Source organism: Phascolarctos cinereus, unplaced genomic scaffold (assembly GCF_003287225.1).
Source record: "Phascolarctos cinereus isolate Bilbo 61053 unplaced genomic scaffold, phaCin_HiC Scaffold_9;HRSCAF=440, whole genome shotgun sequence".
Taxonomy (NCBI): Eukaryota; Metazoa; Chordata; class Mammalia; order Diprotodontia; family Phascolarctidae; genus Phascolarctos; species Phascolarctos cinereus.
Genome location: NW_027556402.1, coordinates 2605229 through 2619074, shown reverse-complemented (window position 1 = coordinate 2619074; position 13846 = coordinate 2605229). Strand labels below are relative to the sequence as shown.

Sequence of the window (13846 nt, the reverse complement as noted above, 5' to 3'; positions counted from 1 at the left end):
GAGGGTGTATGTTAAATCCAAAGCTTATTTGCTATTTAAATTTTTTTTAAAAATTCTAATGTATTTAATAACATATAATTCTAATATAATAACATACATAACATGGCCTCTGGCTTCACTCTCCCAATTTGCACTGGTCCAGAGTATGTCTCCTCTAGGAACTTCTAGGGGCGATATTGAGGAGCTGTGACTTCTAACATGACTTCTAACACAGGCCCCCACCTGGTGTGCTTCCCAAGATCAATCGGCCAGTTAACACCAATGAGTTTTTACAAAAGCATATTTTCTGAGTAAGAACATTTGTTACGAAACAATGTCCCCGAATTAGGAGGCACTCTGCCTTTACACACACATGAGGAGAGTTGACTCAACCTTAAAGCAGTGAGGTCCACAACAGACGGGTCCAGGGGTACCCCATGGCTCCTGGCCCTGGGAGTCCTCTTCTCCCTTTGCAGAGCCTCCACCTCTGAGCTCCAGAGTGAGGTGCTGGCCGTGCACCAGCTGCTCCCCTTGCTCTGCTAGGCTGCGTGTTTGTAGGCTCTAAGTTCCCAGGCCCTTCCCAGCAGGGTCATCTGTGCATGTCAATCATCTGAAGCACCAGTTCCATGCCAGGCTTTGGCTTTCACCGGCTGTGGTCGCTGGTTGGGCCCCTCATGGCTTTGAGGGAGTTCCCACACAGAAGACACGGAAGCGCCATGTGTTCGTGGCCACGTGGCAGCTGGGTGGGTATAGGGGCAGCTGCTGCAATTCTGTCCTGTCTCAACACCAGGAAAGAATTTTCTTCTCAGTGCCACCCAGGCCTTCAGGTCTTCAGGCTTCTCACTTCAGGCCCAGCCTCTCCCAGAGCCAGGAGTGTCCCCCTGAGCCTTCCCACATTTAACTAGAACTGGGAAGGGCAGATCTGCACATACTCCAAGATGGTGCATTGGCCGGTCCCCCCTCTGTGTGCTTTGATAAGGGACTTCCTCCAGCTCCCTGCAGCACAAATAAGAGTGGAGGAGTGAGGAGGGCAGAGAGGGTGAGCACCTCCCGCTGGTGTTTGGATGTAAGTGAACGTAGGATGTAGGCAGTGACCAGGACAGTGGGGCAGGTGAGGCGGGGAAGGGAAGAGAACAGATGAACAGATCAAGAACAGCAGCATGGCCTGGCCTGAGGGCAAACGGGAACTAGAAGCAGGGATATGCTGGCAAATGTTTAACAACTGGCTCTCCAGAAAAAAATGTATCCAGGACACCCTTTATGTTTAATCTGACTTGTTGACATTTTCCCCATCACTTTCCTAAGTCTAGACAATCAACAGAACTGTGCCTCCATGACTGATAGCTGATTCATAGCAGTCTGGGTTTCTGAATGCCGAACATCTAACAGTCGGCTCTTGGCTGGTCTGAGTTGACGCCAGCACCCCCTTGAGCGGAAGTCCCAGGGAGAGCAGAGTGCAGGTTGGGGAGCGGGAAAGCCTGGGGAGAGATGGAGCGATGGGGCCTGTGACCAGATCGAGGAACTTGGGGGTTCTGGGAGCTCAAGGGCAGGGTTCGAGCTTTAGCAGGAAGGATCTCTGCCTTCCTAGTATGGGGGCTACAACTCTTGTTAATTTGCTCCTGCCTAATGTTGGTGGGAGATTGGTCCAGCTTGGGGCCTTTCTCCTTGCTTAGAGAAGAGCAGGAGATGGGCTGGGGCTTGGAGCCTTAGCCTTGGGCCCCTGCCTGCCTGCCCTCGCCTGGTGACCTCACTCATTATTGAGGGATCTGGCCCTCTGCAGCCTCATCCGTAAAAACAAGGAGGCTGGCGTGCTGGTCATTCAGATCTGAGTCCACATCCGGTCATCAAAATTGATCCAGGCATTCCTGAAAACAGCAGCAACAAAAGTCTGTTGAAAGAAAACCAAAGTTCACATTCTGATGAAGTCTGAACAAAGGCCTAGCATGTGGACATCAGATCACTGGGACCCGGACCAAAGGCCTTCCGTGGGTCTCTCTTGCAGGTAAATCGATGCTTTCTTATGTTGACTCCTGGATGGCAGCCAGGGTCCTCTGCTCCCCTTCTTCCAGGGCAGGTCTACAGGCACCGCCCGTGCTCACTGGATCTGTGTCTGACGGGGTGCAGCCAGCTGCCGGAGACCCTACAGCTGCCCCACCGAGGAGTCCTGATCCAGGAGGAAGGAGGCCTGTGGGAAGCCTGCGCCGCCCCACTGACTCTTGGAGAGTCTCCGTGGGTAAGGCCTACCGTTTGTCTCTGCACTGGGGGCTTTGTGTGTGGGAGAATACTGGCAATGGACTTGTTGGCTTTAGTTTAGAGATAACTCGTCCAAGCTGGCTAGCCCCATCATCAGCCTGGGCCAGGGGCCTCAGGATATGGGGCCTCTTCTTCCTCAAGGGTAGTTTTCTGCTTTCCCCCCATTCAGCCATCAAAGCAGCTCTGTAGATAAAGTACGTGTGTGTGAGTGTGTGTGTCTGTGTGTGTGATGGGGTGCTGTGTGTGTATGTCTGTGATAGAGTGCTAGATTACACATAGTGCTACGTGTGTGTGTGTCTGTGTGTGTGATGGGGTGCAGTGTGTGTGTCTGTGATAGAGTGCTAGGTTACACGTAGTGCTATGTGTGTGTGTGCATGTGAGTATGTGTCTGTGATGGAGTGCTAGGTTACACATAGTGCTATATGTGTGTGTGTGTGTGAGTGAGTGAGTGATAGGGTGCTGTGTGTATGTGTGCGTGTGTGTATGTGTGTGTGTGTGTGTAAGTGATAGGGTGCTGTGTGTGAGAGTGTGAGTGTGTATGTGTGTGAGTGATGGGGTGCTAGGCTACACGCAGTACTACATCCCTGCACCTCTGGCTTGTCTCCACCCTCCCTCTCGCTCCAGGTTCACTGGTAGTCTAGGGGCAGATATTCTGGATGAGACCCAGAAATGACTAATGGATGACGAACTTTCTCTTCACTTGGCTTGAGCCCCCATTTCTCTTGGAGTAATTTCTGCCTCAGTCTCAACCTCCCCAAACTTAGAGAATAGCAGCCACTCCCCATTAATGGTTTATCAACACAAGCCCATATCAAAGAAACCACAGACACGTGTTAGAAAGAAACAGTGTTTCCCAGCGGCAGGCTGCAAGGAAGTCTTTGGGAGGGTCGATTTTGCCCTTTTGTCCCCAGCCCTTCTCCCAGGGCAGGCCAGCCAGAATGGCCCAGGAGGCCCCGCAATTAGAGGGGACCAGATTGGAGTCAGACTCCTCACCCCGGCAGAGCTGGAGCCAGCGCTGGCCTCAGAGAGGGAATCTTGGGTTCGTTTTCTTTTCATGGCGCTTTTTTTTTTCCAGCACGAAGATGGTGAAGTGGTTCAGCGTCATCCTTGCAGCGACTTTGATGATGGACTGGAGAAGCTGGGTGAGGTTTCTATTGGGCATACCCACGGGATTGGATGTGGAATCTGCTGTCTCTGGCCTTCAGTCATTCATTCGCTCAGCAAATCCTCCTGCTGTGTGCCGGGAGAGATAGAGTTCTGATCGAGCACCTTAAGTCCCTGTGCTCCGTGAGCTCATGGGCCCAACAGAAAGCCCAAGGGGCCTCGTTGCTGAGAATCTTTGCTCTCAGAGAAGCACAGTGGGCGACATAGAGAAGGTCAGGAGATCTGAGTCCTACTCTTGGTTCTAGAATTTACTGGCAGTGTGGCTGCAGACTTGAGCTTCCTCCGCTCTAAAATGGGCTAACAAAGCTTCTGCTCCAGGCACCATCTCCTTCCTGGCCATCTCCAAGCTGGCCCCTCGCACCTTCCTTTCCTAGGAGTTCAGACATGCTTCTCCTGGGACTCTGGGCTCTCTGATGGCTGAGTTTTGACTTCTGAACATACCTCGCCATCTCCTGGGAAAGTCCAAGCTGTGTGTTCTAGCCTCCTCCTCCTCCTCTGCCCCTACCTCTATCTCCCCTATCTAACTCTTGTTCTCATTTTGGAATGTACGCTCCCTGAGGGCAAGGACAGCTGTGTCTGCTTGTCTTTGCTCAGCTCAGCGCCCACAAATCTTGGGGCTTCGTGAGGGCTTTTTTATTGGCTGGTTCATCTCAGAGTGGCTCTGAGAGTCAGGTGAAATAAGGAGGCCGCTTGCTCTGTGGCCGCATAACTGAGTTCAGCAAAGCGTTTTGGGGCCAGACTGGGGCGGCTGTGGCTGCTCCCATTCACTCATCTCTGCAAAGGCTTCATTCAGTCCAACCCAGTGAAGCGGATGGGATGGTCACTGTCAGAGGGGCCGGAGAAGAGGGATTGCTTGAGCTGGGGAAGAAAGAGCAGGAAAGTGCGAAGGTTATGCGGAGGAGTTTGGATTTGTGACAGGGCCAGAGACTGAATAGGAAGAGGTGAAATCGAGAGAAACTGAGGAAGTCTGGAAGGAGAACGTTCTCCAGGCAGGTCTAGACTTTCCTTACGGCTTCTGGTGAAAGAAGGTTAAGGAGAAGAAAGGGTGAGGACCTGGAGAGAGGGGCGCAGCCAGGTGACCCAGGCCACAGAGCGCTGGGCCTGGAGTCAGGAAGACCCATCATCTAGAGTTCAATTTTGGCCTCAGACACTAAGCCATTTCACCCTATTTGCTTCAGTTTGTTCATCCGTGAAATGGGCTGGAGAAGAAAATTGTAACCCACTCCAGTGTCTTGGCCAAGAAGATCCCAAATGGGGTCACGAAGAGTAGCACGAGATTGGAAACGATTGAACAACACCACCTTCAGAGAAGGAGAAGGGAAAGGTGGCTGGCAAGGTGAGATAGTCAGCAGAACAATTAGTAAGTTAAACAAACTGGTAACAGACAGCAGGTGAAACAAAAAAGGGGTTACTCCCAAAGTGGGGAGGAATTAGGGCTGGTGTTGGAGCAAAGCAAAGGAAGCTGAGTGTCTTTGTCAGGTTACTGTTGTTCAGTCATGTCTGACTCTCCGTGACCCCATTTGGGGTTTTCTTGGCAGAGATACTGGAGTAGTTTGCTATTTCCTTCTCCAGCCCATTTCACACAGATGAGGAAACTGAGGCAAACAGGGTGACGTGGCTTGGCCAGGGCTATACAGCTAGGAAGTGTCTGATATCGGATTTGAACTCAGGCCCTTTTGACTCCAGGCCCAGTGTGCACCCAGAAATGTTCAAAGACTACAGAATTCTTAAGGAGGTGCTTAGGAAGTGAAGTTCAAATGACCCGAAGCCAGGCATGTGCTGGTAAATGTTTAACGGACTCTCAAACAAGACACAACCATTGGATGCACCATTTTAATCTGCATCATTAGCATTTCCCCCTTTACCTTCTTAAGTCAGGCCAATCAACAAAGCCGAGCCCCAGTTTGTGGGATTTGCTCACTGCTGAGGTTTCAATGCTCACTGTGGAAAGCTCGCAATCAGCTCTCACAGCTGCACGAGCCAGCTCTTACACGCCCCTGTGGGGAGCCGAGGACCCGTCAGCAGGCAGGGCTTGTGCACTCACTTGCTTTGCTTGGTGACTATGGCCTTTTGATCCTAAACAAGAACCGGAAAGTTCCAAGTGTAGACAGCTCTCCCTTCCTCCTTGAGGAGAAGGTGAAGGGACTCCGGGAATGACTCTTCACCCTCCGGGTTACTGAGGTAACAAAGCATTCCTCAAAGGAACCAGAAGGGGATTGGAAAGGGCAGAGGGGAAGGTGACCTGAGGACAGAAGCAAGTCCTGGAAAAGAGAAGAGGAAGGAAGAGGGGGAGGGAGCACGCAGATACCCCAAAACACAGCTTGGAGACTCCTCCCGAAGAGGGGAGAGCTCCTCCGCGCTCTGAGGAGGAAGCAGCTGCTTGCCTTCCAGAGGATGATAGAGTAGAGCCACAGAAGTAATCACATGACAGCGGCCAGTAAGGGGCAGAGGCAGAAGAGAAGAGTACTGCGGCCTGGTGCTCCCCTGCCCAGGTGTACCGTCAACAACCTGCCGTGTGCCAGCCAGTGTGCTAAGTGCTGCAGGCAAACACAGGATCCCTGCCCTCAAGGAGGTCACATTTTTATTGCAATAGCATGCAAACAAGTTATATTCAGGATAAACTGGAGAGCCACTGAGGGAAGGCATTGACCTCAAGGCAGGTGGAGAGAGGCTTCCTGTGGAAGGTGGGAAGGAAGCCAGGGAGAGAGAACACTCGAAGGGAACATGGTCGGTTTTTAACTACTGGAAAGGCTTAGTCTGTGTGGCCAGAGAAGGCAGGACCGGGATCATGGGGAATGTTATAAAAAGGCAAACTGAGTCTTCCCACAAAGTGGGAAGGGCTGGCCCAGGTGCCCCTTCATTGGATTTTCAAGGCAAGGTGGGATGACTTCTTTTTGTAGATTTGAGAGGGAATTCTTATTCATTTATGGGTTGGACTCAAGGCCTCTAAGGTCATTTCATTCTAGCCCTGACTCTGATTCTATGATTCGGTCCTGGATATAAAACGATCTGAGTTACTGAGTAGGGCAGTTACGTGGTCAGATTGGTTTGAGTATGAGATGCTGTGGCAAGGTCCAGCAGTGCATTGGATATAAGGAGTCAGAGAGCAGCAGGGGTCCAGGACAACATGTGTTCGTGGACATGGGAGGCTGAAGGGATGACGGGTGCCTGGGCTCTCCTCGGCACAGGTGAGCGGCCCTGGCCCAGACACTAGTCGGAGCCCTTCATGCTCCAGCAGGCAGCACACTTCCTGAGCTGTGGCTGTGCCATCCCTGGGCAGGATTCACTGAGTGCTCCCCAGGCTGAGCCCGGCCACCCGGCCAGAATGGCCGGAGCCCAGGGAAGAGGAGTATCGGCCCCTGGGAGGTAGAAGACATCAGGGCTGGCCGGCTCCATCGAGTCAGCCAGTGGAGAGAGAGCCTGTCTGTCTTTCCCTCCAGGCTCTGGAGACTTGCCTCCAGGAGCAGCAGAGGCTCAAGGACCAGCTGAGGCTCCTGGAGGCCCAGGTCAAGCAGCAGCGGGTGAGGATCGAGCAGCTCCTCCAGGAGAAAGAGCTTCAGCTGCTCGAGCGAGGAGATGAAAAGAGCGTCCCCCGCCTTGGGGGACGGAGGCAGTACGCAGGTCAGCGAGCCCCAGCCTTCCCTCCGCTCCGCTCTGGTCTCAGTCTCAGTGCGTGGTGGGGCGTGGGCAAGGTTCTGTCCTCTCCACGGTCACTCAGCACAGACGGCAGCCAACCATGAAGCACGTTCTCAGTCCCTAGTGTGTCTCTTGCACCTCCTTCAGGCCCCATTCTATTCCCTGCTCTCTCGGAGCTAACCCTTAAGATAAATGCACAGCATGCAGATCTGTCCATAAGAGACAGTCTGGGGCAGGCAACGGAGCTTGGAGGAGTGGGATTCTAATCCCACCTGGGACACTTTCCAGATGCGTAACCTGGGGTTCAGGAACTTGCATTCCAAATAAAGGCGGGGCTGGGAGTCTCCTGACAGGTGTTTTGCCTACAGACTGCTCGGAGGTGTTCAATGATGGCCACAGACTCAGCGGTTTCTACAGAATCAAGCCCCTGCAGAGCCCCGAAGAGTTCTCTGCTTTCTGTGACATGGCGGACGGAGGAGGCTGGACGGTGGTGCAGAGGCGCTCCGATGGCTCGGAAAACTTTGACAGGTACCTGAGCGGCGGCTTGCAGGCTCTGTGTAGAGCGGTAGGCACCGCTCAGCTCTCTGACTGGACTCCACGGCCCATGAGGGTTTGAAGCTCCCCCTTTCCAGTTAAGACAAAGTCCTGAGGACCTTGTACCTGTTGCCCAGAGTGACCAAGAGGGCAGAGAGCTGTGGGCCCTGGTGTGTTAGGGAGAATGGGAAAGGCCTGGCTTAGGGGCAGAGACAACGGGGTTCTCATCCTGCCCTGGCACTGATGTGTTCTGTGACCTTACGTTAGTCAGCGCTTTCTCTGGGCTTCAGTTTCTCATCTGTGAAATGGGAATAACAACATTCCTAGGTGTATGAAAGCGCTTTGGGATCACCAGCGTAAGCTGGGAGGGGGAAGAAGGTGAGAAAGGGCTGGACAAGGAGGCAGGTGACAGCCACTTTTGCTTTTCCCTTGGATTCTCAGGAACTGGGATGACTATGAAAAAGGTTTTGGAAACTTTGTCAAAAAACATGGCGAGTACTGGCTTGGGAATAAAAACCTGCACTTCCTGACCGCCCAACGTAAGAGGGCCGTGGGGGAACCTTGTCTTGGTCGATGTAAAATTCCGGTAGTGTGAAACTTTTAAGGTGTTTGGAGGATGCCTGGCTATGCTCCCTTTTCAGTTGGGGATTGATGACTGTCAGCAGAAAGGAAAGAGAGAAGGAGAGAGACAGAGGCAGAGAGAGAGACAGAGAGAGAGACAGAGAGACAGACAGGAGAGAGACAGAGAGAGAGAGAGACAGAGACAGAGAGAGAGACAGAGAGAGGCAGAAAGAGAGAGACAGAAAAGCGGGGGGGGGGGGGGGGAAGGGGGCCAGAACCAGGGCCAGACCCAAAAACGGAGGGACCGAGCTAGCTAGACAGAGCAACAAAGAGAGATGGGGGAGCAGGACAGCAGGAAGAAAGGAAGAATAAAAGAAAGAAAAGGCTGGTAGGAGGGAGGGGGGGAGGGGGCCCTTCAGCCGGAGCCCCTCCTTGTCCCCTGCCCCTCCATCTGTAGGCAGGAGAAGCCCCTGTTTTCTCGGGTCCCCCATGAGGGAGGGACTTGGGGGCAGGGCCTCTCTGATGTTGGCCCTCGGTGCCCACGTGTGGGGGGCTGGGCCCTCGCCCTCACACTGCTCCCGGCCTCCTTGCTGAGATCGCTCTGATCAGCCACGGTTGGACAGGGCACACTGGACTCCCACATAGCAATGTCCTTTTGGTCCTCTTGGAGAACGAAGGACGCCGGCACCCAGGGGCTTGTTCGGGCCTCGGAGGCCTGATCCTGCTTCTTAACCTGAATTAGGCCTTTCTGCAAAGAGCAAGGCCACGGACTTGGCTCACGTCCGATAGCTCCCAAGCCCAGCTCCCTGTGCCTCGTGCCTTGTGACTGGCCACTGGCCGGCAGCCAGCCCTGGGCCCAAAGGGACTGGTAAGCAGCCCTGAAAGCCTGGCTGAGTCCTGAGCCTCTGAGTCCCAGGAGAAGTGGCTGCTCAAGGCCCTGCCCTCCCCAGGATTTCTTTTCCTCTGCCTCCGGTCCTCTCTGGACTCTGGGCCATTGGAGCCCCGCCCCTTCCTTGAGCCTCAAGCAGCTGCTTCCATTTACTGGCTTCCTCATGAAATGAGGTCCCTGGAAACCAGCCCAGCAGGGCCTCAGTGCCTCTCTGCTTGGGCTCAGCCCTTTTGTTCTCTTGGACAGTAAGGTGTTTCTGAAGGAGCAGGGCTGGCTCTGAAACATCTGACTTTAGAAAGAAGACTTTTCTGGATGTCTAGTTTAAAAGACCCCAAACAAATGAAAAAGAAAGGGGGGGGAGAGACAGAGAGAGGGAGGAGAGAGAGAGACAGACAGAGAGATCGAGAGAGAGAGAGAGAGAGAGAGAGAGAGAGAGAGAGAGAGAGAGAGAGAAAGGAGAGAGAGAGAAAGGGGAGAGAGAGAAAGGAGAGACAGAGAGAGAGAGAGGAGAGGAGAGAGAGAGAGACAGAGATGGAGAGAGAGACAGAGAGGAGAGAAGGAAAGAGAGACAGAGAAATGGGGAGAGAGAGAGAGAAAGAAGAGAGAGAGAGGGAGTGAGGGAGGGAAGGAGAGAGAGACAGAGAGAGGGTGCAGCCCAGATGCTGGTGTGTGAGTGCACCGGCTGTGGCCATGGCTTTCTTTTTTCTTCCTATAAAATGAATATTCCATAGAAAGTCATGCCAAAGCGAACATCTATGTGAACACAGACTGCTCCCGGAGACTCCAGCACAGGTGAAGAGCAGAGCCTTGGAGCCTTCTCCTCCACCCCACGCCTGACACAGAACTTCTCTCCTTCACAGCCCCCATTTCTCTCGTGTTTCAAGGTTTATGAGGCCCTTGACATCTATTGTCTCATGAGCCTCACAATGACCTAGTGAGGCAGCAACTATAGGTGCTGTCTCCATTTTACAGATGAGAAAACTGAGTCCCTGAGAAAAGTGACTTGGCATCACACAACCGTTAAGCGTCTGAGGCAGGATTTAAACCCGGGTCATCTGGGTCCCATCGTAGCGTACTCAGTTAGGGCTTGCAGACGTCCAGGGCCCCGGCCCTCAATAGTTGTGATTTGAGAATGTGGAAGCCAACTTTCCTCGTTCTGAAGGTTTCCCTGACATCCAGCCGGCCTCACCTGGCCTTTTGTGCAGCTCCCCCGCCTCCCCGCTGGTCCTGGCTCAACCCTCTGGGATAGCCCATCAGCTTTGGTCCTCCAAGGACCCCTAGGCAAGGCATCCCAGGTTCCTGCAACTGACTGCCCTGTCGCTACCTGCAGACGACCTGGAACACACTTCCTTTATCTCTTGTGGACCACGCCCTCCTGTGCTCTGGAGAGGCAGCGCAGTGTAGCGGAGGGCTGGACTTCCTTTTGGGAAAACACGAGTTCAAATCCTGCTGGAGACACTAGCTGTGTGACAGTGGTCAAGCCACTTAAACTCTCTGAGCTTCGGTTTCCTCACCTGTAAAGTGGGGATAGAAAGAGCTCCTCCCTCCCAAGGTGTCTGTGAGTATTAAATGAGATGAGACAGGCAAGGTGCCCTGCAAACCTTGAGACCCTCCTTCCATGCTAGGACTTTGGCGGGGGCTCTCCTGCCATGCTTCAGTCTTTCCCTGTCTCCTTGTGCCCTTCATATTTGTGAGGGGAAGGACATGACCCAGTCCGCCTCCGCTGTGCTGCTGTGGGTTGCGGCGAGGCCCAGAAGCCGGGTCTCACTGGTGTTCCTACTGGATCTCACGCCCCGACGTAGCCCGGGTGGCAGTCACTCTCCCAGGCAGCAGTGGCCAGAGTGGCCCCGGGAGCCGAAAGGCCACCCAGTGGCTGCTGGCTGTCCAGGAAGGGAGGGTTTGCTTGGGATGCAGCCGTGAGCCATCGGCGAGCCGAGAAGCCGTAGGGCGGGCTGGTTCTCAGCTGTGCCTCGGGTTCTGGGGCAGAACAGGGGCTGGCCAAGGACAAGGTGTCTGTTTATTGGTTGTCCAGGAGACTACACTCTGAAGATCGAGCTGGCTGACTTTGAAGGAGAACACCGTTTCGCACAATATGAAAGCTTCCGGGTGGGTGGTGAGAAGGTAGGAAGGGAGCTGTGGGAGCCGCTGATGGGACCCAGAACACCCCGTGCTGTCCTTTCTCCTCTGGGCCCCAGGCAGACCCTAAGGATGCCAATCCTTCCTGTTAGAGTGCCTACGAGCTGAGCTTCCGGGAATACTCGGGCACGGCCGGAGACTCACTGGCTGGGAGCTTTCATCCTGAGGTCCAGTGGTGGGCCAGTCACCTACGAATGAAATTCAGCACTCGAGACCGAGATAACGACAATTACTCGGGGAACTGTGCCAAGGAGGACAGAGCTGGCTGGTGGTACAACAGGTCACAAAGCATTTATTAAGCACCTCCTGTGTGCAGGCCCTGGGGGACTGCTGGGGATGTGTAGGAAGATAGAAAGCACCCTGGCCCCTGGGAGCTCACTGTCCAGCGGGGAAGACACCCTTCCAACCACTAGGCCCCAACGAGCCAGAAATGAGGCTCGAGGGAGAAGGTCCAGAAGGAAGGCGCTAGAATTAATGGGGGTTGGGAAGGTTTGTGGTAGAAGATGGGGTTCAGGAGGCCAGGGTGGAGATGAGGAGGGAGAAGAGAACGGAGGCAGAGGCCTGGCTCTTACCAGGGCTTTCTGTGAGCCATGGTCAGCAAGCAAACTCTTATCAGAGGAGAGAGAGGAAGGGGGCTGGAGTCTGCCTGGAAGCTGGATCTAGTTAGGACAGCCCAGCTCAGCCAGGAACTCAAGCCAAGTCTGCCTCCCATCCCTTTAACACATAGCAGCCTGGTCAGCAGAAAACGGGAGGAGGATTCAGGAAATGCAGGTTTGAGGCAGTCTCAGGTCATTCCCAAGCCGGCTGGCGGACCTCCCTCCACTTCCTGCTCTGGACCTGGGGAAAGTACAAAGGTGGAGTTTGAATGCCCAGGGTGAAGCAGCCCGAGGACGAGGACGGGAGGGGAGAAAGTAGGCTCCGATGAGGCCAAGCTTGCCCCTGACTCCTTATGTAGACAAGCCTAGCAGTCTCCCAGCCTCCCCGGCTTCTAGGCCCTTCCTTCTCCAGTCAGTCCTCCACATAAGGGCCAAATGATAATGCATAATACAGAACAGAATGACTGTAATGTTATAGCTAGCTTTTACATAGCGCCTACCATTTGCTAGGCACTGTGCTGACCGCTTTACCAGATATTACTTGCTTGGTCCTCACAACAACTCTGGGAGGGAGGGGCTTTTATCATCCCCATTTTACAGATGAGGAAGCTGAGGCAAAGGCAGGTTAAGTGACCTGCCCAACATCCCAAGGCTACTAAGTGTCTGAGGCCAGAGGTCTTCCTAGCTCCAGGCCCTACCTGCATTCAGGAGGTACAGGGGATTTGGGGCCGACAGTATAGAATGAGAGGAAGGGATGGTGTTCACCTGGTGGGGCCATTACAAACCTGTGCCTGAAACTTGTAAATCTGATCTGAAGGGCCGGAGTCAGGCAGAGCCAGGTTCAAATCCTCCTCTGACCTAGAGTGAATGTGTGAGCCTGGGGAAGGCACCCTCCAGAGCTCCAAGTTACAGACCCATTGGGTATTTGCAGTGTTGGAGGGAATTTCCTCTCTGGGAGTCCTTATCATGATGGGATCACAGAGCCGGGACACTCCCACCTCCCCTTACAGAAGCAGGGACCTCTCTTTCTCCTGTCCCCGGGCCTGGCACGCCGTGTCATCACAGAGAGGCCCAGGAAGGATTTCTTCATCGAAGGAGGGGGTTTCCTCAAGGCCCCCGGTGTTTTCCATTTCCCTTCTCAGGTGTCACTCGGCAAACCTCAACGGTCTGTACTACAGAGGGGCCTACACCGGCGAAACGGACAACGGCATCGTCTGGTACACCTGGCACGGGTGGTGGTATTCTCTGAAGTCTGTCGTCATGAAGATCAGGCCCAGCAACTTTGTGGCGAATGTCGTTTAGGTGTGCATCGCAAGCGCTCGTTCCTTCCTCATCATTCCCGTTGAAGACGCCATCCATGGGGTGATGCTGCAGGCCAGGGATGGAGCTTTCCAATGGCCCTCTGGTCATTGTCTCACCGTTTATCATGTAGTGCACTTTCAATCAAGAAAATGTAATGAGAAATTAAGTAAATAAATGGTGGTGATCAAACAGGAAAAGGTGGGAAGCAGTGTTGGGGGCCCTGCCTTCAGGGAGATTCCAGTCGAGTCTGTGAGGCAACCCAACAGAAACCCAAGAAGAGCTGGATCCCTATAGGAGAGCTGGATGATGAGGAGGGCAGCCCCGGGGGCCCTGAGAGGCCAGGGTCAAGAACCGGGGCAGTGGTGGTCCCTCTGCGCTGGGCCTGGCAGACCGCGGCCACAGTGCCCTGCTGGCTCCAGGGCCATGTCTGAGGAAGCGTAAGCTGGAGGGGGAGAGGCCGCGGTGCCGGCAGCGGAGATGAGGCCAGGAGGGTCTGTTCTCCAATCTCACCTTTCTCTGGTGTTTTAGGATTTGCAGGGCACTTTGTTCACCACAGTCATGGTAACAGTAATAACAACAGCGCGCATTTCTGAAGTGCTTTAAGGTTCCCAAAGCCCTTTTGCAAAACTGATCTCAGTGGATCCCCACCGCAGCACCAGGGAGGTGGGTGCTATTATTAGCTCCATTTTACAGGTGAGAAAATGGAGACCGATGAAGGTTAAGTGACTTTCCCAGGGTGATACAGCTAGCAGGTGCTGGAGGCTGGATTTGAACTCTGGCCTTTATGAGTCCAGGC

The 13846-nt window shown here is 53.9% G+C and overlaps 1 protein-coding gene across 1 annotated transcript; it reads left to right on the top strand.

The window, feature by feature from the left end:
* The first annotated feature begins 1896 nt into the window (after window positions 1-1896).
* FGL1 (fibrinogen like 1) lies at window positions 1897-13247 on the top strand. The gene is made up of 8 exons (XM_020976742.2): window positions 1897-2212; window positions 3308-3374; window positions 6837-7017; window positions 7401-7560; window positions 8008-8105; window positions 11049-11137; window positions 11245-11432; window positions 12891-13247. The coding sequence occupies exons 2-8, from the start codon at window positions 3315-3317 to the stop codon at window positions 13048-13050; spliced, it is 936 nt and encodes a 311-aa protein (XP_020832401.1). The 5' UTR covers window positions 1897-2212; window positions 3308-3314; the 3' UTR covers window positions 13051-13247.
* The last annotated feature ends 599 nt before the right edge of the window (window positions 13248-13846 follow it).

What these genes read in the sequence shown, in the direction of transcription:
- FGL1 (XM_020976742.2), top strand. Translation starts at nt 3,315, where the DNA reads ATGGTGAAGTGGTTCAGCGTCATCCTTGCAGCGACTTTGATGATGGAC. An exon ending in GGGACGGAGGCAGTACGCAG is followed by an intron (nt 7,018 to 7,400) that starts GTCAGCGAGCCC and finishes TTTTGCCTACAG; the next exon opens with ACTGCTCGGAGGTGTTCAAT. An exon ending in GCTGGCTGGTGGTACAACAG is followed by an intron (nt 11,433 to 12,890) that starts GTCACAAAGCAT and finishes TTCCCTTCTCAG; the next exon opens with GTGTCACTCGGCAAACCTCA.